This window comes from Dipteris shenzhenensis, chromosome 17 (genome assembly GCF_047967505.1).
Source record: "Dipteris shenzhenensis isolate YYH24624 ecotype China chromosome 17, Dip_SZ_1.0, whole genome shotgun sequence".
NCBI classification, from domain to species: domain Eukaryota; kingdom Viridiplantae; phylum Streptophyta; class Polypodiopsida; order Gleicheniales; family Dipteridaceae; genus Dipteris; species Dipteris shenzhenensis.
Genome location: NC_141612.1, coordinates 51,519,021 through 51,540,844, shown reverse-complemented (window position 1 = coordinate 51,540,844; position 21,824 = coordinate 51,519,021). Strand labels below are relative to the sequence as shown.

At 41.2% G+C, this 21,824-nt stretch overlaps 1 protein-coding gene across 3 annotated transcripts in view; it reads right to left on the bottom strand.

The window, feature by feature from the left end:
• Positions 1–10,026, bottom strand: part of DEG8 (Trypsin family protein with PDZ domain-containing protein) — a 172,309-nt gene extending 162,283 nt beyond the window's left edge. For 2 of the 3 annotated variants that reach the window (XR_015542445.1, XM_087388169.1), the window contains exons 1-2: positions 9,669–10,024; positions 3,540–3,679 (exon numbers count right to left, since the gene is read on the bottom strand). Coding sequence is in view for 2 of the 3 variants with exons in the window: in XM_087388169.1 (XP_087244295.1) it covers positions 3,540–3,679; positions 9,669–9,808 (280 nt within the window). In the remaining variant the exon portion in view is untranslated. Of the gene's footprint in view, positions 1–3,539; positions 3,680–9,668 lie in introns of all 3 variants that reach the window. The other variant, XM_087388170.1, reaches the window with a different exon arrangement.
• Between the last annotated feature and the right edge of the window lie 11,798 nt (positions 10,027–21,824).

Here is a 21,824-nt window from a genome sequence, read left to right as displayed (position 1 = left end):
ATGATAGAAAACATTCCTCTAAGAGATTGATGGATTATGCACATGGCCAATTGGTGTCTTAAATTGACCTTATGTTCAAGATGCCATGTCTCCATTAGTGGGCTCTTCAAGATTCAAGTCACTTGGGGATACCATTGCCACTTGTGGCTACTCTTGGCCACCAATGGCCCGACGTTCTCATGGAACAAGCTTCATGCATCAAGTGTTGTATTCAAGTGTCTCCAGTATTATAACAAAAATCTATATCCTCAAAGTTGAAGTGGCTCTTGCATGGGTCAGACAAGGCCAAAAGAAGGGCAGGGCTTCCCTTCGAGTATGAGAGTGTTCGTGAACAACTGATCCATTGAAAGCTCGGAGAAGGTGGTACCATGAAATCTAGCAAAGACATACATTGTTGGATAGTCATGATGTCCCAACTATGCATGGTAAAATTCATGGTATCACCTTGTTAGTGATTATCATGAGCATAAAATTGCATGTTTGTTTGCTTGTGACAGCACGAGTTTAGGCATGTTCTTGGAGTCATCTAGATATATAATTTCTATTGTATGTGCTGACGTGAAAGTCCCATTGAAATTTTTGTCATGGCATGCTGGTTCCATGATAATTCTTCCTGCTTTGAGTGACATGCCATCTTGTCAGCTATGTTTGTAAAGCTTTGTTGCTAGTGCTATTTGATCAAGAGGAACACATGTGATAGTTTTTTCTCATCATAGACTAAATTGCAATGACCTTAATTTACATGAAGCAACCTTAGCTTCACAAGCGAATGTAGCTAGAATGATGGTTTTTGATTCCTTAGTGCTAGCTTCCATCATGACTAAAGCTCCCCCTGTGCTAGCCTCCACCATGACTAAAAGTGTCCCCTCACGTGGGGATCTCTAAATCCCCCATTTAAAGGGACCTGAATGATTAGCGATGGTGGCATCTATAAAATGGGTCTGAAACACACATGGTGTGCCATGTTTGGATCTTGTTCTCGTAGTCGGCCTTGTCTTCACATTGTCTTCATATTTGTCTTCTCTTTTGGCTAGTCATGATTTTAGCTCAACCCTCACTGGAGCTCCAACCTTGGTTTGAGGCTTAGCTTGAGCCACGCAAGTCTACCAACACAAGGCAAGGAAAAATCTCAATAGCTCTAATGGTAACAACATTAGGAGACGACATGCCCTACACCACACAGTCAACGTAGCTTGTCAAAGAGTGATCTTCTTTGGAAGAAGTCACGGGCCTCATTGGCAATACTGCCTCGCATTCTAGAGAAATCCTCCCTCTTCCTTTCAGAACAACTAGCTCAAACTTGAGATAGGATAGGATATACTTAGAGAACAAGAGATGAGAATCTTTAGGGGTCCAAGGTGTCTTATCACATTGGCAATCGACATTTTGAATCTAGTTGCTTCGAAATTAAGAGGCATTCCCTTGATTCTCTCTCTCTCTCTCTCTCTCTCTCTCTCTCTCTCTCTCTCTCTCTCTCTCTCAGGCTATACAGGCTATACAGGTATCCACATGTCCCACTCACTGAGGATTGCCCTTGGCCAGCTTAGAGTCTCTTCGCATCAGCTCGAGATAGAGGCTGGTAGGATGCGACGCATGGAGGATGGACGGCGACCAGGCCGAGAGACCAGGATCTGCCCTTGTTGCACCATGGGAGAGGTGGAGTCAGAGGAGCACTTCATTTGCAGATGCCCGCTATATTATGAGCTCAGAGGTAGATTCCACTGTCTCTTCACGGATGGCTTTGGACCTCTCTCACGAGTGATGGACTACGAGGATCAGCATTGCCTAGCTCTTTATGTCAGGGAGGCCACTATGCTTCGACGAGACTACCTCAGAGACCATCAGCACAGACCGGAGCGTGATAGAGCCCAGCCTGATAGAGCTCAGGCACACGCTATACCAGAGGACAGAGACCAGGAGGAGCACGAGGAGGTCAGAGCTCACACAGGACACATGCCTCCACCCTGTGGATGTACATATAAGATGGTTTGTAGACGCCGCAGGATCTTGTTACATAGGGGACGTACTCGTCGCTTCATCTCCAGACGATCCAAGATGATTGCAGCTTTTCGGAGGAGACTTACTCATGGAGATCTCGCCCCACCAGCCGCTCACCTCACCTTTGCTCAGATTTGTACTCTCATAGCAGGAGGCAGAGTCGATGGACAGGATTTCCAGTATTATTTTGGTTCTCAGACTCCGTGACACCTGGACTTGTATCTTTGCATTGGCATATTGTACTCATCCCCCCATTTTGCACCCAGGGGCAGTTTCCTTGCATCTAGTTTACTTTGTATTTAGGCTCAGATTTGACATTATGTACTTTCACTTGCATTGTATTGCGTAGCACTTAGATGATATTCGACGATGCCTCTTCTTTGTGGCACGTTGATTTTGTGCTATCTTGTATGCAGAGTTCTTGATGTCCCATGGGCCCATTTTGGCCTTTAGTGGACAATAATACACTTTCTTTCTTTCTTTCTTTCTCTCTCTCTCTCTCACACACACACACATTTCTTTTCTTATTTTTTGTTTTGTTTCTTCCTTTTTGCTATTGAAGTTTTTGTTGTTTGGGTTGGGATTTCAAAGCTTAGTAAGCACTAGGTTTACCGAAGAGATTCCGGAATCTTTTGAAACCCACATGGCAGCTTATGCTTGGTTACTAGTGTTGAGAACATTAGCATAGGAGGTGGACACTGATCCAAATCCATGCACAACAAAGGAGGAGGCTTGGAGGTTTTGGGTTTGGGAGAGCAGACCCTTGCAGGGGCTTCAGCGGGACCCAGGAGAGTGTTTTCGAGAGACCCTTTCATTCAAGATGCCCCTGATATTTCCTTTTTTCTGCTATCCAGTGAGATAGGGCAAGAGATCCAGATGGGGAGGATTGATGGTGCGCCAGCTGCAGCAGAGCATTGGCACAGAAAGGGTTTTGCAGTTGATCCTACTAATTTTACTCATAGATTCCAAACTTCAGACAGGGAGTTACACAGACTACCCTAGAGACACATCATTCAGCAATTTCAAAATGGACATCAGATTTTTCTTCTTAACAGTTCTCTCTTAAATTTTTGTAAGATCTTGTTATTTCCACTCACTAGATAACATGACACATTGCGCAAATGTGCTTTCCCATTCCTGCATAACATTCCAGTTTGATGTCAAAGCATGCAGGTAGAGGCAGCCTGTGAACAAATGTAGCCTATGAGGGATTTTCATGTTAATGATTTAAAGATATCTACTTTAGCTAAATTTGTCACGATGTTTAACACAATCACCTAGCATGAATGGATTGTGGCGATCAGAATATAGAAAACTTGTGCGAAAAGGTTAATTGGCATTTTCTCCTTGCAGTCAGTGAGCAGGTGCCAAGTATGCGTACTGAGCTCTTGAAAGACGAAAAAGCTTTTTGTTGAAGCAATAGCAAGGTAAGAGAAAATTACTCCTCCGCAAACAAAAACTTTTGAAGTCTTAACAACCCTTAGAAGGTGTCGTACACTATCCTTTCAAATTCTTGAGTTTCCAGTTGGTTTCGTCCAAACCTGAATAGCAATTGAAAGCTAAAACCCCACAAAGACTGGCTAGTCTTCCAAAAAAACTTCTTCGACCGTTTGGTGAGACTAGCTGGCCATCACACCTTTCCCCATCACATCTTTCCCCTTTCCTCTCATCATTTCCCTGCCTGCAACAAAAATGCCTAAAGTAATTAACAGATTATCACTGGCAGTTACAAAGAGAGGGCACAACATGCCATCCATTTATTGAATCAGTTTGCTCCAGATTTAAAAATAGCTGAATCAGAGTAAATACAAGCCTGTTCTTGTACTTTGATTGTTCTGAAAAAAAGGTGTCCCCTTATTAAGAGCACATGCCACAAAGAGAAAAAACATAACAACCATAAATCAAACAAGAACAAAGATAATACTTAATTAATTTAGATGCCTGGATCTGACTCGCAAAAAATGATGCTCTTATCTTTTGTGTTCGTTTGTTCCAGTCTTCAATCTATCATCAAGGACTGGTCGTGCATACTAGCATGGCTTTCCTAAGATGCACTAGACTCCTAAAATAATGTCCACCATAAAATCCACATGGTTTACCTTTTCCTAGTAGTGAACACAAATCTTTCCCACACTAGCTGGAGCATGCAAACCCTCTGTTCAGTTCCCACTCTCATCATGACCGGTGTGATCCCGAATGATCGGTGCAGATTTTTGTGGGCAGATAAAGCTAGCTTGTTCCAAAGACATCCCTCCAAGCTCAAAAGCATTTGAGCTGAGTCTTCTTTCTAGGCTTCATAATCAACTACTACTACATTTAATTTCCCTTTCTAAGCTGCATGTATTATAACGCTTTGTTTCCCTTATTCTTCCAAAGTGGGCAATTTTCATACCTGTGACAAATGCAAATTCCCTTCTTTCTAAACTTATGAACTCTATTTGGATCTTGTTTCTAGGCTTCATTATCAACTGCAATTCCATTCTACCTAAATACAAGAAAACAAGGACAATGGAAAGGGTATGGGTACAGATAGTATGAAGGACAAATTCAACACAAGGTTCACTCGCAGCAGCAATCAGGCGGGGAGGCACAGGCTGCGCACCTATAGGGAATTCGATGAGCTGTAAAGCTGGTCTGAGGTAGGCGCAAAAACTATGCCTACAGGGGAGGGCTGAAAGGGTGGGAGGGAGACTACAGGCAGTGAGAGGGGCTGAGGTACTGGCTGACAGGGCTGAGGGGAGGCATCAATAGTGCGGGGAGGGGCCGCAGGGGAGGTCTCGGCACTGCGGGTAGATCGGAAGGTTGGTGAAGGGATGACGAGGGTAGGCAGAGGGATGGGGGGCTGGGAGAGTCAGGTGGAGGTTGGGAGGGGCAGGCAGAGGGGCAAATGGAGTATGGTGGCATCTGCCCCCTTTCAAAACCTCCGGGTTAGGGTATTGGTTTGCTTGACTCATTCTCTAGATTTGAAGTTTTCATAGAGTGGGAAACAGTTCAAGTTCCAATTCTGTAGCTTTTGCCTTGAGCTGAGCCGGGGTGAGCTACCTCTCAATTTGTTAGTTTGCTTGAGAACCTTGCTTGGAATCATGATGTGTGTGTGTGTGTGTGTGTGTGAGAGAGAGAGAGAGACATTAGCATCTGCGGGAGGCCTCACGGGCCTATAGGACAAAGTACAGCAAAATGAAAAGAAACTCATGCAAGCCTCAAAGGGCTGAAGCAAAGGGCACGCTAGGGCCCTTGCTAAGTGCTATGCTCAGCTAAGCTATATAGCTCAAAATCTCACAGCAGGAAAACTCGAGCTGAAAAGCTGAGAAGCTGAGACTCAGTAGCCAAAACCCAGCACCGCGGTGGCTCTCCGGTGAGCCGCAAAGATATCCCAAATCTGCGTCTATCGAGCTGTCTCCCACTATGGTGGAGGGCATGGTCTCCTCAACCTCTATATCCGATGGGCTATATAAAGAGTGACACCTGGTCTTGGGCGGTCTCCTCTAAGGAGGGCGGAGATGGGTCGGACCTTGATCATGCGTGCTCTGGTCGCTCTCCATGTCATGCGTGGACTCTGCATCCCTCGATCAATAGTCCCGTGTCGTCTCTCTCCGCTGATCCATGATGCCCGCATGTCTACTAACTCCTCCCCCCCTCTGTGGCCCGATTCGACTCAAAATGCATAGAAGTTAGTGACATGTCGCTATGATCGGTCTGACTCAACATCCTGTGGCACTGCCAAAGCCTACTACTGTCTAGTGGCGTCTCTCTGTGTCGTCACATCTCGATCAGATAGAGCCCAATGCAGACCTATTCATGGAAAACGATCAATCGGGAGAGTGGACCAAAGCCATGCCCCTCCTGAAATAGACAGTGATAGAGTCCCCAGATCTCACAATAGGCTGGGCAGACACATAAGTAGTGCTCCTATGTCTCAACAGTCTCCAGTGTGCATAACTTGCAGATCCGTTGCTCTCTAGGTCTGCTTGAAGCTCTCCCTACCTCGATCTCCAGCTGATGTGATGAGACCCGCATCTGTCTAATGGCAATCCTCAGTGCATGCGAGACTCCTCTATCCTCAAGACATTGGGGCCTGATGATGAATCCATCCTACCAATACTCTCAAGAAATGATCACAATAGAACTGGATCTTGGTGGGGAGCTCCTAGTCCCCCCCAAAGCCCGAGACGTTAGAGCTGGAGGAGATGACCGTATGATCGGTTAATCTCATCTCGAGGCAACTCGAGCGGTGCGTCCATGCTGTACTGGAAGGGGGAAAGCTGATCCATCTAGATACCGTGACTCGCAAACCATGTGGACACGCGTGCATACCATGTACCAGCCCCGCTCTCTGCTAGTCATGGATAACACTAGTGCTAGCCTGGTAATCTCCAATGAGATAAGGCCCATACTCTATGGAGGAATGTCGCTGTCACAAAAACGGCATCAATCTGGAGAAGTGTTATGGCGAATTGTGCCTGTACTATCTGATGTGGGACTGAGGGCTTACTCCGGATCATCCTAGAACCCATAACCACTTGTAGCCACTCAAATCTCTTTCACTATGTCACCAAAAGGTCGCTCTCCCAGAAAGGTGCTACGTACATGGCAGTTAACCTCACTAGAGCGTCGAAAAGCCAACCCTTCATCGGTGGGTCCTAAAAGTGCGCCTGAAAGCACTGCTTGTCTAGTCGGGCCAAAGCTCCCTGTCCACGTGTGAGTCTCGCTTTGACCACATGAACCAAAACCAAACGGGCTTTATGCCTGCCGGTGGAGAGATTATCGTCTACTGGATTTGTTTATAAAAATAAAGAAAAAAAAAAACCTAGAAAGTTGACATCAAAACTTTGTAGGTATCATTCGTAAAACCCTCAAGGAAAAATAAAGCCGATTTACCTTCCAGTTTTTGGAACAGGCAGGTTTTTCTTTCAGCCTTTTTCCGGTTTTTTCCATACTCAGCACCTTCGGGGCTGCTGTTTTGTATGAAGTTTTTCAAGCATTAATAGAAGGTTCCTTTCTTTGCAAAAAAATAAAGCTGAAAATGTGACCTTGGTGATGCTATTATTGTCTTTCTAGATGGAAGGGTGGTCGCTTGAGGCATTGATGCCCATGCCCATTTTACGTTCCCTTGCCCTTGGACTGGGTATATGCAGTTACCATTGAATTTTATGTTGATCCATTCGGTCCTTGCTATGGAAATCTATGGCCTAACATATAGACTAAATGAAATATTTCTTTGTATAAAAAACTGCCTTAATATGATATGTATGGCTTTCCAAGTTTAGGTGTGATCCGAATCATGTATGTAAAATATTATAAGTTTAAGTATCATATTACCAAATAGAATCCTATTCTTCCTTTCTGAACCTTAAGGAAATTCACAGATTAAATTTTCATTTTATTTGGCTTTGCATCTTTCCAATCAAATTTACACTCTCAAGTGTCTTAGTATAGCACTCAGCAAGGGCCCTAGCGAGCCCTTTGCCTCAGCCTATAGCAGCTTGTATGAGTTATTTTTTTTATTATACCTTGTCTCGTAGGCCCACAAGGCCTCTCGAAGACAGTAATAGTAATCTCTCTCTCTCTCTCTCTCTCTCTCTCTCTCTCTCTCTCTCTGTGATTTTCAATACTACTTTGTACAATGCCTACACGAGGATGTGTAGAAGATATTGGGGAAAGCAAGATTTGGAAACAGCTATCGCAGCCCTCTCAATAGGGGCAGCTCACAAGGGTACCTAAGAGGTACTCACGTGCCTCAACAAGATATGCCTTGTGTTGATAGAAAAAATTGACAGTATGGAGGCCACAAATGTGGCTCTATTGGCTGAGAAAGCCCATATGGACAAGGCACTAGCTGAGATGAAAAAGCAAGGAGGGAAAGTGCAAGAAAAATGAAGGAAAAGGCCAAGGTAGAGGAATGGAGAAGGAGAAAGCAGGATGGGAAAGTGAGAAAGCCAAGCTCCAAGACAAGATACAGGCATCGGGGGTTGAATTACAGCTGATGAGAGACGTGCAAATGACTCGGAGGGGGGCTGCAAAGCCATGGAAAAACTGAAAGCAGAGAATGCAACTCTCAAGAAAGAAATGGCTGCCATGCAGGCCACAATGAATGGCAAACATGCTGAATTTATGCAACAGCTCACTAAGGGGAAGGAAGAGATACAGCAGTGCTGAAAGAGGGATCAGCAGCCCCTAAGGAGGAGCTCATTTCTGAGGCTCTAGAGGAAGAGAAAAGGAGGGTCAGCAAAGCATGGAATGTCTTGGTAAGAGGCTTAACAATATTAGACAGCGGGGAGAAGGAAGATGGGGAATTATGATGGTGTCAGGCCTAGGAGATGAGTGCATAAAGTGGACTGAAATGGCAGTATGGAATTGCAATGATACCCTTTGGTCCGATCCAGGGGGTTTCTTGGAGACATATACTGGCAGAGACATGATCTTTTACAATGAGAGAGAAGGCTGCCTAGAGCGATAGGGTATACCTGGGAGTCAGCCCATAGGAGAAAGATGAGGAGAGACAGTGGGATACAAGGCTCTAGAGGTGTAGCTGTCCTTTTCAGATCATACTTGAGGCCATTCATATCTATAGTACGAAGAGAAAAGCATGCACAACATATGTGGATACAAGTCTGATTACCAGAGGCAATACCGATCTTCATTGCGGTGTGCCACTTCCCCCTAGATACATCATCCTATGCACATGAGGTTGCCACAGAGGGACACAGCCCATATGAGACAATATCATGGAGTTCTCCAAGCAGAGAGATATCCTTCTTCTCGGTGACTTCAATGCACGCACAGGGGATAGATAGGTTGGTTTGCTGGACTTGGATGATGACTCTCTCATTGTACTGGAACTAGATCTAGTAGAGCTCGGGATAGTGAGATACTCACTAGATGCACCACATGTGACAGGGTATGGCCGTCATCTACTTGAGCTGGGATTTGTCCTGACTTGATTATATATAACGACCTCTAGAGGTGGCCGTCATCTGGCGGGCTTACTTGCTTCCCACATGGTGGAGGGACCAGTGTAGTGGATTATCTGATGGGTCCCTTGGCCTTTATACCACAGATATACGACTTCCATGTGGGCTTTCTCAGCCAATAGAGCCACATTTGTGGCCTCCATACTGTCAATTTTTTCTATCAACACAAGGCATATCTTGTTGAGGCACGTGAGTAGGTACCTCTTAGGTACCCTTGTGAGCTGCCCCTATTTGTTAATTCAGACTTAAGACCAAGCATAACCTTCCGACTAAGGCAAAGACCCCACATCCCCTCTCACGGACCCAATCGTCTTGCACACTTATATAAGCACACACTCGTTATTACATCCCCCCAAACCTCCCAGAGCTACAGATGCAGAGTGGTGGATAAAATCATGTCTTAAACTCACTTTATGAAGCCTTCCTCAACGTATAAATACGACCCCACGTGTGTTTCGTGATCAGTTTTACTTCTAAGTAAAACAATGGCAGTTCTCAAAGTCGAGTAAACATCACAATAAATCTAACATTATCTCAAAGTTAGCAATCGTCGCCACAAGAGCCTACTGACTTGTAAACGTGAGATTTGTCCTTCACCAAATATTTTCATTTCATCACACGTACTTGTATCTTGAAAGTGAATGCCCGATATATCCAAACAAGTCTTACAAGAGGTTAGAGCAAAGTGAGACTGTCTACCGGTGGTTAAATAAGAGAGGATGGTTAAGTCCAGATGCCAAAACAAGCGACCCATTCAAATTTCCGCAAAGTCGAGGACCACGTAACAGAATCTGCGGTGGAAGGATTCCAACGCCTGCTGCATGTGCGATGATGGCCATTGAGTAGAACTTCTACTTTTCCGCAACGCAATTGTTGCCACAAGGTTTTGTAAGGGATATCTTTTGGATATAATTTTTTGGCCGGCCCAAGGGGGGTAGGGTATAGTGACCGTTTGTTTTTTAGCGCTAGGGGCAGGCTATAGCAATGATTCACTTTGCACGTCTAAAGCGGGAAAACCCGTATTGTTTCGAAAGAAAGTCCTCGAAAGACGTGAGTGAAGCTGCAAATGATAAGGCTTGGAGTTCTTCGCAATTTGTGCCACTTCATCAACTATTAAGTGATATTAATTGAGCACATGCTTGTTTTCCCATACATGTCGAACAGCAACGTTGTTGTTCGCCTTAGATGTAAAGCAATCGAGGATGATGACCTTGAGTTGAAGCTTCCTATGATGCTTGAGAGCTTGAATAGTTTCTTTGTTTGAATTCACGTTCTCAGATAAGGCCCCTTTGGATTTTCGTACACACGAGCGCATTGCAATCGGCTCTACTTGGCTATTACTCTATTTACATGAGCAACGTGACACCAAGATGATACACTGGTGACAACGATGTCAAGGGTGCCAATGTCTTGTTGGACGGAGTAAACAAGGTAGTGGTGTGGGATTTCGGACTGGCAAAGATCATGGATCACGGAGTCTCACACATTACAACCATGGTGTAAGGGACCTTTGGGCACAGCGTTTGTACATTGGGCTGTGCTACTTTTCTCGACATCTACTCATATTAAAGGGCAGTGCGCCCGACACGCTATGCCTCTTGTTTTTTTCCTGAGGTTTTTGGTGATTGGTTGTGGGCATCTTTCTATTTCAAGGCAGGCAAGTTTTTTGGTTGTGGGCATGTGATCTCCACCTTTTCTTCTTCTTTCTATATCAATGCAGGCCACTTGAACATCGTTCAGCTTGTTTAAGGATCATGTCCATAAATGAAACACAAAACTTAATTTAAAAATTACACGTGGAAATTCACTAGAAGTTTCAATCCTTCACTATAGTACTGCCTCTAAACAAAGTTCTAAAGAGGAAGTGCTAATAACAATTGAAAATTAAAAATTACAAGAGTTTCAATCATCCGCTATAACACTGGCAGTGCTAATAAACAATCTAAAAACAAACTATGTGAAAAGGGGCTTCAAGTAAAGACGAGCTCAACCCAAAAATGGCCAATGGAAAACAACAGTTCTTAACTTTTCACAACACTTTGATTTATATTACATCTCAGCCTATTATCCCTGTGATATTCAACAAGCTACTAACAATAAAGTAGCTACCTCCTAGGTTATTAACAGCAGCTATCAACCTGGATTCTTCTTAGGCACAGCTCCTCCTTAGAAACTCTTCCTCTATTACACGTCTTAGAGCATGAAACACTTCATTTTTTGTTAATTGAATGCTATTGATGTTGTTAGAGTAGAGTATTGTAGGATCACCAAATAAAATATTTTCATCTGAACCAAACTACTTCACATGTAGCATTGGTAGATCCTTTATGTTTTGCTTCAATAGATGATGTTGGTTGCATCATGACATGAGTGTTGATCCAAGCGTAAACAATAAACCTCACATACATATTTTGCCATCTACACTACCAACCCAATCTACATAATGCAACCATCAAGATTTAGATTTGATAATAGATTATAGTTGAGTCTGTAAGCCCATGTACCTTTGAGATACATGAGAACTCTTCTAGTTGCATTTAATGAGTCTTTTTGGAATTTTACATCTTGCTCCACCATGACATGAGTGTTGGCAAAAGATAAACCACTTATACATATTATGCCATCCACACTACAACCCAATCTACATTGTACAACCATAAAGATGTAGGTTTGATTATCTTTCATATTCAAGTCTATAATCCCATGTACCTTTGAATACATGATAACTCTTTCAGCTGCATTCAATGAGTCTTTTGGGATTCTGCATTAACTAGCCTCCATGAACACCAACTGAGTATGAGATATCTGGCCTAATAATGGTTAAACAAATCATACTTCCAACAAGTTGTTTATACAACCAAGGAATTATCTCTAGTGACCTATCACAAGCTCAAAATTTTTTGTTGGATTCCATAAGAGTGGGCAAGGGTTTGCAATCATGCATGCAAAATTACTTCATAACTTTTTGAATTGACAGAATACTATATGCATCTCTCCATATGTCTATGCCATGCGTCCTTCATGTCTCATATGTGAGTGGACTTTTTAACTTTTGAAACAAGCTTGATCGAATCCTCCACATAAAGGGCAACAAGCACAATGCATGTGATGTCTCCTTTATCTAAATTGAAGGATCTGAACTTGATGCCTAGAAGCCCATACTAATAAAGTAAGTATGGATCATGGCATTCCACGCTCTTTGCTCAATCATGTCCACTACAAGTGCTTTGAATACATGTGTTTCTTTTTGAGTTTGAATAGAACAAAGTTCCTTATTGTCGACAACAAATATTATTCAAAAAGCACTTGCAAGTATTATGGAAGGGCATATTTGTTGCCCACGTACTACATGAGGATTTGCATGCTGAAGACAATAGTGTCCACCATCCAAGGGCACAATTCAACACAACCCCAAGATAAAAATTTCAAGGCATAAGATATTGTGTGGGTAATAAAGGCCTTTCCATGAGACCCACACACTTGCACATGAAGCTTTAAGCTCCTCCCATGGGATTTGTGAGGTGGCTCCTCATAGCACCGTAGATTAGAGTACAAGAAGAGAATCTTACAATCAACCCAACAAAGAAGATCTCCAAATACTTGTGCACTATGCCAAACATCATTTGTTTTATTTGTAGTGTCCTACGTAGTGACAAACTCCATTAAAATTTTCATAAATTCACCTAAATTTGTGATCACCAACCTTAAATCTCATACCGCCGTTCCTCAAATCCTTGATTCTTCCACTACCCCAAAATGGTTGGTTGATACCTTAAACTCTATCCTACATTTATTCCTTCCTTAGTCCTTGGGATTAATACCTCAATCCCATTTTTAAGGGGCTTTTTTGATACTCGATACCCTCATTCCCTCCAACTGACCAATTTCCAAGCTCAATGCTATTGGAACATTCCTTACTTGCCCTAGTCCATGTGCTCTATCCAAGTCAACTACCATGTGTCACCTAATCAATCTACAATAGCTAGGTCAACACATGTTAGGTCTATCCTAAGTTAGGTTAACCTTTATCAACATAGCCTACCCTAAGTTAGGCTAACCTTTTCCAATACAACCCATTTAAACCAACCTCTAGTTAGTTAGCCTAACTAAGCTAGATTGCCTTGATAAGTCTAACTAGACCATACCCATAAGATCTATTACCGAAAGATATAAGTCCATTCACATTGCCTTTAAAGCCTCAAAGTCCCATTCTCCATCAAATTTTGGAAGTTCATAACTCGATTATTCTTAAGCTAAATCAAACACAAAGTTGGACGCACATTTCATACATGATTTTGGCACTTTTTTAAATAAAATAGTGGCACTTTTGATATCATTACAAAGTGTAATAATTTTACTAATTTTAAGCATCTTTTTCACTATTTGGGTCTACCTTAATCATTTCTTGACAAAAATTAGTTATGTCTCCATAAGTAAATTCCACGCATTGAAAGGCAAGTGTTTCAAAGTTGAAATAGATATATCTACATCACATGGTGATATAATATTTATAATCCAAAAAGAAAAAATTATTTTCATAAAGTAGGCTAATAGCAAACTTGATCGGGACAAGCATGGAAACTCATAACTCAAGCCTATCAAGGCTTCTACATAATGAAACTTTATGACATTGCCACTAACCAAAACTCCTAGAACACCCTTAACAAAAGATTAAATTCAATAAATTTAAGACAAGCAATTTGATTGGGATGACAAAGCAAGTTTAGCTACTCAATCTTGTAAATTACAATGTAAATGATGTTTTCTCATTATTAGAGACAATAAGATAGTATTTGATGCATGGAAAGCTTTGGAGAATAGGTTCATTGCTTGAATAAGTGAAGGACCATTATGCTTTAGAATCTGTTGAACAATGCAAACAAAATTACAAACCAAAACTTGCCTAGATTATTTGGCTACAGTTGACATCAATTTTTTTAGGGATTAGCATAGAAAAGTCACTCTAGATAACACTCAATGGCGTTGGGAAGTATAATGAATAGTTTCTTACAACAATTGTCACAAGGCATGCTCCACCTTTATGTCACACATGCTAGTGAAAGATCATGTAAGAACATACACAAATGTAGTTATCAATGACCATGAATATGAATTTTCATGAAAAGGTAAAGGTAATTATATACAAAGAGGCAAAAAGTAAAGGTTCTTATATACAAAGAGGCAAAAATCAAATAGTTCAAGCAAACATAGCAATAGAGCCATATGAAATTTTTATTGTAGCCTTGGTAGACATTCAAGTAGTTATTAGTCTTCACAATATTCATAAAGTTATTAGCATCATCATGGTCCTACCACTTAGAGGGGATTGATAAGAAACAACCAGATATGGTAAATACAACATTTCACTTCAAATAATTACAGGTTTTGTAAAATGTATAGGTGATGCTTTTTTTTTGTGACGACAATGTCATACATTCCTATTTCAATTGGCCATATGATAAAAAATGATACGAAGCTTATATTCAACATATATATATATATATTGCTATTAAACTTGATAACCCTAGCTCAATTGATCATAGCAAAAGGTGCAAAAATGAACCATATGTTCAAGTTTTCTTAATTGATTCCCATTTAAAGAGCTCATCAATAAAATCAAAACTCTTATTTGATTACTTTGTCGCCAAGAGGTTTGGACACTTAAATTTTAAAAGGCTAGTTTCCTTGAAAATAATAAGTATAATTCAAGGCCATTTAAGATTTTTTAGTGTTGTTACATAGGAAAGGAACACTGACAACCTTTCTTGACATAATGGTCTTGTATTATAAATGTCTTCCAAATCACTTTCGGACATATGGAGATCTCCTCCATATATCTAGTATTATAAATATCCTCCAAATCACTTTCTAACATATGGAGATATGGTTCGACACTGTCATTGAATAGAGATTTATACTCTCATTGATGAGTTCTTAAGAAAAAACTTGCATCTATCTTTGAAAGAAAAAATAGCATGCATTGAACGCATTCAAGGAGTTCAAATCCCTTATCATGTATCAGATCAAGGTCCATCATGCAAAGTAGAATGGAGTTGCATAATGGAAAAACATAGCCATTGTAGAGTCTGCAAGGTCTATGATGGATGAAAAGGAAGGTACCCAAATCATACTGGATTGAAGCTTGTGATATTGTAGTCTATCTCATAAATAGATGTCTACTCCAATCTTACAAAATATCACTATGGAGGCCACATTCATAGGAGCCATCAATTGATCTCTTAAGGGTATTTGGATATATTGCATATACACATATTTTAGATGAACTTAGGAACAAGATTGATGTGAAGTCCATCATATCTGTTTTTGTAGCATATCCAAAAGAGTATAAGCATATAGGTTATATGATCTAGCTAAGAGAAGGTTGATACTCTAAGGCTGATACATTTGATATGATCCTTCTGGTTTTCGGTCTTTGACAGGCTCAGCAATTTGGGGTCTGTCTCTACTTTATGGGCAGGGTTTTATTTGCAACTCAACTTCGTCGTTGGGCTGAAGTTGCACTGGGTCAGGATTGCCTTTCCTCCTTTGTCTTTCTGGGCAAAGTTTTTTATTATGCCCACTGCTCTTCGACTGATGTGGTGGAGCGACTTGTCAGTCGTGCTAGTATTCATGGGGCTAGTTTCTTTGCTTATGTGATGCCCAAGGATCCACTATTTGATCCGTCTGCCTCTCTTCTGACTCACTGTCCGGTCTGGATTACCCTCAAAGCATTGCCTCTACCTCTTCTTCAGCATCTTCCTACTCTTGTAGCTTTTTTGGGGAGGCCTCTACATGTTCCAAGATAGGATGCTGTGTTTAATCCTCCTCCTGCTTGATATGTAACTACTTGGCTGCCTCATGACTTATGCTCTGAGGCTTTACTTGTAAAAAAATTTATTGTACTTATTTGGTGGGTTTTTACCTCTTTTTGAGGTTTCCCACATAGAAATATAAGATTTCACGTAGAAAAGTGGGTGTGTGCATGTGTGGTTGTGTGGTTGTGTGGGTGTGTGAAGGTGAGTATTACCCCCCCCCCAAAAAAAAAAGTGTGTGAAGGTGACTTAAATATTTCTAAGTGATAAAACTCACCAAAGATGTATAAGAAGAATTTATTAATGGATACCCATGCATTCCTACCCATTCCTATCCTAGGACCTACATGTGTGAGTGCTTCATTTATATTAATCAATTATCATATCCAATACATTATCAATACGGCATTTAGCCATTTAAACCTACCTAGCCTACCTTCTAATTATTACATTTGATCATTCTAGGCCTAAAAATCATTTCGTGACATGCCCTCTTGCTTGGGGCACAGATGCCCTCATATGGAAGTAGTCTTCTTTGCCTTCATGGTCTTTAGCACTCTTTGGGTTCCTGCATAAACTTCCATACAACATTCTTCAATATTTTTCCCCATGATTGGTACTCCTACCAAACAAGTCCAACATTAGTATGTTCCTTTAAATCAAATTTCCAAATTAATCAATAAGAAAGACATAGTACTTATCTTTCATGTTGTGTTGTCCATGTACTCCTTTGCTTTGGACATTCCTACAAAGACTAATTCAACTTTATCCATTAGGGTTAGTAGGAGTCCAGTTCCGTTCTACTTTTCCTTTCCAATAGGATACCATTTCCTAATCTATCTATCTCATATGCATGCATTGGTCCAAGTTCCAATAGACCAGCTTGGAACCACTAGTTTTAGGTGGAACAGACCCAAAACTTACAAGATAGGCCTAAACTTACAAGATCAAGATCACCAGATCTCAATGAGTACTCATTCTAGAGCACCAGGTCTAATTGAGGATCCACCCATAGTCATGCGTCCATGACCTAAGGTCACTAGACCTTACTAAGTGCTCACAAATTCACCACCTACTCTAACACCTAGGTGGGACTATGGACCCTTTCAGTGATCATTCCAAATGAATCACTCTTTTAAATGTCCTAACTTCTTAAGATTTGCACTCAACTAATCTAGTCTAATTTAAGGTTACCAAACCTATGGCCATGTATAGGTCCCCACTTGATATACTTAGCAAGGAAGTTACCAACTACTAATTTTCCTAATATGTCTTCTAGCACCCTCTTGCTTGGGAAGAGCCCAAGTATTACCGTGGCTCATCAACCCAACCCAAGAGAAAAACTTAACCATCTTTGGTTTTCTAACTTCAAAACTCTTGGCACCATGGATGCCTTCCATTGTGGACATTTCCAAGGTTGCACGTGCTCAATTCTTGAGCTTCTACTGCATGATCCATGCTTCCACTACTTTGTTATCCTACATGCAAGTATATTATCTACTTTGTTCCAATTTCCTCCAACTACTGCAAGTTTGTTTACCATCTTCCCAACCCATTCAATGGTCTACTCCTCTAGGTTGATACATCACTTGTTAAGTCCATTGTTCCGAGGATTCATCATCATGTTTCCACCGCTACTACTAATCTTTCCTTTCTAAGTGTCTTGCCTCCACAATTCTAATCTTATTTTTTCCATTTTCATGATCGACTCTCTTTTTCTTCTTTCGAGTCTTATCTTGTTTTAATTTCAATTTCATTTTTTATCTTTGATCTTTTTATGTTTAATAACATTATCCCATCTTTCTTTCTCTCTTTTTTTCTAATAACAACAACCTTTTTCTTATTATTTTCCCTTATTTTGCAATGTGAGGAAAGGGAAGGAAAGGAACTAGAACTAGAGGGTAAATAAGGGGGGGGGGAAGAAAACAGAACTTAGAGGGAAATAAGGAGAGAGGGGGGTGGGGGGGATTTTAGAAATACAAGGAGGGGGGGGGGGGATTTGAGAGATGGCTTTTAATGCTGACAACAGCCGTTGGGGCTGTAGTTTGACAGAGGCGATGGCGATAGAGGGGGCAGAGGTGGTATTGACATGTGGCAGGGCTACAAGGGTTGGCGGATCTACAGGCACCGTCGGTGGTGCCTACACGATGGTAGCACCTACTCGAATCCCGATGCATTTTTGTGGTGGAGTTTGCGACGTGGATCACGGTGCACCATGAAGCACACAGGCTGCATAGTGCATAGCGTAGGCAAAGATGACATAAATAGCAAGGACTACGCGAAGGGGTGGGGGATAATAAATAGCATGGGGAGGGGGGGAAAGGCTAGTTGACCGACGAATTCAAGGGTGGGTGACTTTATTTTTTTGGCCAAAAGGCCCATTAACGAAAGTGGCAGACTTGATTATCGTGGCTACTCAAAAGCTCTTATTAGAATCGAAAATTAACTCAAAGAGAATGGAATAACAAGGAGCCCCTTGGTAATCTTGTTGTCTCTTTGTGTCCTCGACGATGTCACACGGATGTCAGCAAGCTGCAACATGACAGGTCCATATAGTCAGAGGATCACTGCTTTGATACCACTTGTCACAAATTGGTTGGAGGATGCACACGTGTGAAAGAATGATGCATAATGTGAGAAGCATTGGCCCTCCAAAATGGGCTGGAAGGAGTGCCCACATGAGTGTATTTTTGCTATTGACAACTAGAATGCTCATACAATCCACATACCACATATGAATGCATAATGGCTCATGCACACATTCCATGCATACGAGAGGTCACAACCTCTCATGCCTCCTAGGATCCATCCCTTGGCCATACCCCATTATTCTACCCTTAGCCTATGACACTTTATGCCTACCATTTATTAATGCATACCCATGCATTCCTACCCATTCCTATCCTAGGACCTACATGTGTGAGTGCTCCATTTATATTAATCAATTAACATATCCAATACATTATCAGTATGGCATTTAGCCATTTAAACCTACCTAACCTACCTTCTAATTATTACATTTGATCTTTCTAGCCTAATACATTCTAGGCCTAAAAATCATTTCATGATAGAATTTTATTGAGATTAGCCAATTGACTACACAAAGCAAAGGGGAGGAAAATGTAGGAAATTGTGGATATTGCAACCACCATGGTGTCATCGAAATGCCAAAGAGTTCCACAATGCCACTTAGAAGATATCCCCATGAAACAAAATAACTAAGAAGATGGAATTATTGTAATAATTTTCCTTTTATAACAAGGTTATGCAAATTAGTGAACCTACATCTTTCAAATAAGTAAATGAAGTACCTCAATGGAAAAAGCCATGGATGAGAATTGTTATGTCCTCACCTAGAACTATACTTGGTCTTTATTCAAATCTTCTAGCATCTAAGAAACGTGTATTGGATGCAAATGGGATTACATAGTAAATTTGAATCAAGATGGTGAGTACAAAGCTAGACTAGTTGCCAAATGTTACACGTAAGAATATGGCATAGACTATGAGGAAACATTTGCACCGGTTCCAAAAATGAATACTACCAGGATAGTTCTTTTTATAGTATAACAACTTCCGTTAAATGGATGTAAGTAATGCATTCTTGAATGGTTTTCTAGAAGAAAAAATCTACATGAAACAATCTAAAGGGTACATTGTCAAAGAGCCAAAAGATAAAGTTTCTAGGTTGCTCAAATCCTTATATGGATTGAAATAAGCAACAAGGACATGAAATGCCAGGATCCATAATCATTTATTTATAGATGGGGTTCTATGACAAAATATGAAGAGGGGAGAGGAGAAGAGTGGACATGAGGAGAGAGGGCACAGCTAGAGAGCACACCACAAATGACTGTACACTAGATTTAGTTGAAAAAATAGAATATATACAAACCCATTTAGGGTTAGGGTTAGGGGATCTAACCCTTTCCTTTATAGCACTCTATAAGGTTAGTGTTTGCACATACGATCACGTCATGGTGCTATGCACACATGATCACATGATGTTGAGCGTGAACTCTCAACACCTTCCCTCGAGATCAACATCATGAAGTAGGCCTTCCCTCAAGATGATGATTCTGGGGAATCGAAGAAGGACTGAGCATTACATTCCATCACACCCCTTTAATGGGAATGTCCTTCCTTTACATCAAACCAAGAGCTAATCGGTGTTTCTCGAAAAGCTCTTTACCGAGTGGTTTGGTAAAGATGTCTGCAACATTTTCTTTGCTATCACAATGCTGCAGTGTGATGTCACCAAGTAACACTCTTTCTCTGATGAAGTGCTCTCTGACATCAATAACCTTTGTCCTGAAGTGATATACTTGATTTTTTGCCAATGCTTGAGCCGATTGATTATCATAGTATATTGTTGTTGGCTTTGACTCATCAAAGTAATCTGTTTCTGACAATAGTCTTTTGAGCCATATAGCCTCACATGCACTTGTAGTGAGTGCTTTATATTCTGATTCACAGTCGAAGACAAAGAAACAGTTGGTTGTTTGTTTGACAACCATGATATAGCACCTTGACCAAGGAAAAATGCGTATCCATGTGTCGATCTCCTGGTCTCATGATCTCCGACATAGTCATTGTCACAGTATCCATGTAACCGTGGATGACTTCCTCTGTATTCTATCCCAAACTATCTTGTACCTCTTATGTATCTCAAGACTCTTTTGGCTGCATTCCAGTGAGACTGTTTTGGATTTTCCATGAGCTTACTGCATAACAAATATATGGCCATGTGATTGTCAGATATATAAGAGACCCGATGAGCTGCTTGTAGTATCTGTCATTGACTGTAGGCTTTTCTGAATCTTTAGTAAGTTTCAAACTCTATTCCATGGGAGTGGCTGCAATCTTGCAATCTGCCATATGAAACTTCTTCAGGAGACTGTTGACATATTTGAGCTGACTCATGAATGTGCTATTTGAATCTCTCCAGCACTCAATTCCAAGACAATAGCGCATAAGTCCAAGATCTTCATGTCGAACTCTGCAGATAAGTCTTGTTTCAGTTTTCTAATGAAGCTATCCTTGCTTCCTGTGACAATTAGATCATCTACATACAAAAGTGCAATAGTAATGTCTTCCCCTTGACTTTTGTAGTAGAGAGTATGATCTACATTGGATTACATGTATCCCAGATCAGCAAAATACTTGTCGATTCTACTGTATCAACTTTTGGGGGCTTGTTTTAAGCCATAGAGACTTTTCTTGAGATGGCAAACCTTATTCTCCTTTCCTAATTCAACATAACCTGCTGGTTGTTGCATGTAGACTTCCTCGTCTAGATAACCATTGAGAATGCATTCTTGAGATCAAGCTGATACACATTCCATTTGCTGAGTGTCGCTAGTGATATCAAAAACCGTATGGAATCCATCTTTGCTACTGGAGCATAAGTCTCATCATTGTCTTGACCATATTGTTGTGCAAATCCTTTTGCAACTAGTCTGGCTTTGTATCTCTGAATACTTCCATCTGGATTGTACTTCACTTTGTATACCCATTTGTTTGCTATGGCCTTCTTTCCTGGTGGAAGGTCGTATAATACTGCCTCTTCGAAGTACACTGGCTCTTCTGTAGCCATGATGGTAGTCATAAGAGCATAGTTGGTGGTTTCAACCTGAATTGCTTTGCCTTTTTGAGCATATGTCAATCTGGCTGGAGGTCTGCTTTCCCTAGTAGACCGCCATGTGAGTTGTTGTGGCTCTGCTTGGGGTGTTGCTGGCAATTCTTGCTCTTCTTCATCAACCTGTTCTGTAGATGACTATGAAGTCGATGCTTCTATCTCCTGTGTAGGTGAGGTTTTCCATTCTGATTCCTCATCAAAGATTACATCTGTGGAGATAATGACTTTGCGGTTGATGGGATCATACAATTTGTATGCTTTGCTTTCTTCACTGTAGCCAACCATGATGCATTTGCATGACTTTGCATCCAATTTCTTACACTGCGAGCCTCTTGGAGCTTGAAGCTGCGGGTCTAGGCATAGCCCCATACATCTGTATGTATCAAATCAAGAATATCTCATGCA